The following is a 2751-nucleotide window of genomic DNA, read 5'->3' as shown; positions in this document are numbered from 1 at the left end:
AGTCCGGATTGAATTAATTCTATTACTGGCTCTCCGGGCTTTCAAAGAAGCATGGAAAATAGCTGTATTTTCATCACCATTTTGAACCCAATCAAATTTAGCTTTTTGAGCTAAAAAGGAATTGTAAGCTTGTTGGCAGTAAGAATATCTGTTTCTGGCCGAGAGCTCTTGTTCCATAAGATCAGTATTCCCAGAATCCATATGCAGAGCTGTCTGAGTCTCTAACATCACTTATTTAGCTTGCAAAACAGCCTTGTGAATCTCATTAATACCCTCCCTGTTAATAGTTCTAAAAACACTCTTAAGCCTCTTCATTTTCCCCACTAATTGATACATAAGAGTACCAGTGATAGGAACCTGCCAACTTTGCCGAACCTGAGCCTGATAATTCTGGGCTGTTTTCCACATGCTAAAGTATCTAAAAGGCTTCTTCCCTGTACTAATATCTTGATAGAACGAGATCAAAATAGGACAGTGATCAAATTCCCCTTCCGGAAGAAAAACAACATCAGAATTCACAAAAGAATCTGTCCATTTCAGATTTACCAAGGCACGATCAATCTTAGAAAAAATACGATCTTCTGGCTTCTGTTTGTTATTCCAAGTGAAGAAACACCCTGAAAACCTAAGGTCCTCCATTTGACAATACATCACACACTCCTTAAAACTATCAGAAGGCTTCTTATGATTCTTGCTGCCAGCTCTTTCATCATAGCTCAAAATCTCATTAAAATCTCCTACTATCATCCACGGCTCATCAATATTGGAACTAAGATCTTTTAAATCCTGCCACAAAGCTTCTCTGCCTCCGACCTCATTAAACCCATAGACAAAGGTTATATGAAACTGCTCAGTATTCTGTCTTGTTTGAGCAAAACAGTGAATCATTTGACTAGTACACCTCCTAATATCAATAGAATATATAGAAGGGTTCCAAGCAACTATTATCCTCCCTTTATCTAACCAAGAATTATTATTAGTAAAGCACCAACCAGGAAACAAACTCATATACATATCTCCCATACTTTTATTCTTAACTTTGGTTTCAAGAAGACTAACCAAACCAACCTTTTTAGAATAAATCAGCTGCCTGATTTCCTTATGCTTGTGCTGGCTATTAATCCCTCGAACATTCCAAACGAGAATTCTATCCATTTGAAGTAGAGGGATCTGCCCCCTCTCCAGTGTTGTTCACCTCCTGTACAATCTTCTCCACTTGAAAGTCTAAAATGGCAAACTGATTTGTCACCTCTGTTTCTACCTCAGGCTGTTGCTGAACTTTCTTGCCCTTTCCCACCATCTGAAACCCATCTTCATCAACTACTGGTGTCACTTTTTTTGCTTCTGTCTTTTCTTTTGGAACCCATGTTTTCTTTGTTTGGACTTTGTTCCTGCACACATTAGCTCCATGTCCCATACCCGAACAATTCTTGCATATAAGCGGAATCCATTCATACTTCACATCCAATTCAACATCATGATCAAATTCATCTGTAAAAGTGATTTTGGAAGGGAAATCTTGAGCAAGACTCACCTCAATCAATACTCTCGGATACAATAATCGATCTCTATGCTTAGTAATATCATCAACCTGAATTGGTTTCCCAATCTGGCCAACTATCTTGAATAGAGATGCCTCTCCCCAGTATTTGATATCCAGACCCCTCACTTGAATCCATGTAGGTACAATATCCACATTCTCCTTGGTAAAATCATCTATCGAGTTCCAGGGCTTCATGATGAAGGGTTTCTTGTCAAAGAAGATGAAACCCCCATTCAAAACTTTATCTCTCTGCTCTAGATTCTGAAACCGTATAATGAACACCCCATGAGATAGCATTCCTACCTTAACCACATCATTTTTCCACATCCTTCTCACAAATCCATCAATGACGTTCAAAGGAGGATTAGCACCAGCAACATAACCCACAATTGAAGGCTTCCAGTAATTCACTTCTTCCTCAATATCAGCCTGATCAATTTTTACCTTCTTGTTACCCGGATTAGTTGATTCCTCAATCTGCGATGGTGATTCGAATGCCCGATCTAGATTCCTCACAATGTGTTCAGATCGTTAGATAGGCGGAGTCATCCTCTTCCCCATAGCTACATCTTGAGTCGTCCTATTGGCAATGCTCAACCATTCAGAGAAATTCGAACGAATTTCACTCTGTTTTCTCAGTATCTCCTCCGTCTCTTAAGCCGAATATTCTATCCCCAAACACTGATCCGACATCTTTTCCTCAGCTTGCACTTCCAACTCAGAGATCCCTAGAATAGCATCCATGGATCTGGTTTTGATAACACGATCCGAAGATGAAGGAACTTTCTTCTTATTATTCCTCTTCCCCTTAGCTTTCCCTGAAACCTTAGCTCCTTTAGCCATGGCCGCCGGTGACTTCACCGAGAGAAAATTTCAAAAAAAGCGGGAAAACTGTATTTTCAACATACTTGTCAAACATGTATATTATTTATAGGTACCTATATAACCACTTCAAGGGCTTTAATTATTATCAACTTTATTATGTCTATAACTTCTTTAAGGAGTCTCTTCAGGAGCACCATTTTTATTTAATGTTCAAATTATCAATATTTTATAACATTAATGTATCTTCATGAGTCCTCTTACTTACCACATCTTCAAGACGAACCAAATGAACATTTGTTTTCATAATTTCTACTTTGTTCACTTACGCTGTAAATGTTATTAGACTCATTCTGACTAAATTTAAATAATATTGATTTGCAGTT

General features: G+C 38.2%; 1 protein-coding gene across 1 annotated transcript; it reads right to left on the bottom strand.

Annotated features, from left to right (window-relative positions):
• Positions 1–1147: 1147 nt before the first annotated feature.
• LOC133815249 (uncharacterized) lies at positions 1148–2386 on the bottom strand. The gene is made up of 2 exons (XM_062248105.1): positions 2224–2386; positions 1148–2046 (listed from the first exon to the last, which is right to left on the bottom strand). Exons 1-2 carry the CDS (start codon positions 2384–2386, stop codon positions 1148–1150), a joined length of 1062 nt encoding a protein of 353 aa, XP_062104089.1.
• Positions 2387–2751: the final 365 nt, after the last annotated feature.

This window comes from Humulus lupulus, chromosome 2 (genome assembly GCF_963169125.1).
Source record: "Humulus lupulus chromosome 2, drHumLupu1.1, whole genome shotgun sequence".
NCBI lineage: Eukaryota > Viridiplantae > Streptophyta > Magnoliopsida > Rosales > Cannabaceae > Humulus > Humulus lupulus.
Note: the sequence above shows the minus strand (reverse complement) of the source record. Positions and strands in the feature narration are given on the sequence as shown.

Excerpts from the sequence above, each read along its gene's own strand:
- LOC133815249 (XM_062248105.1), bottom strand. The coding sequence starts at position 2,386 with ATGGCTAAAGGAGCTAAGGTTTCAGGGAAAGCTAAGGGGAAGAGGAAT. Across the intron at positions 2,047-2,223 it reads GGAAAAGATGTCGGATCAGT|ATCGGGCATTCGAATCACCA; the intron begins GTTTGGGGATAG and ends TGAGGAATCTAG.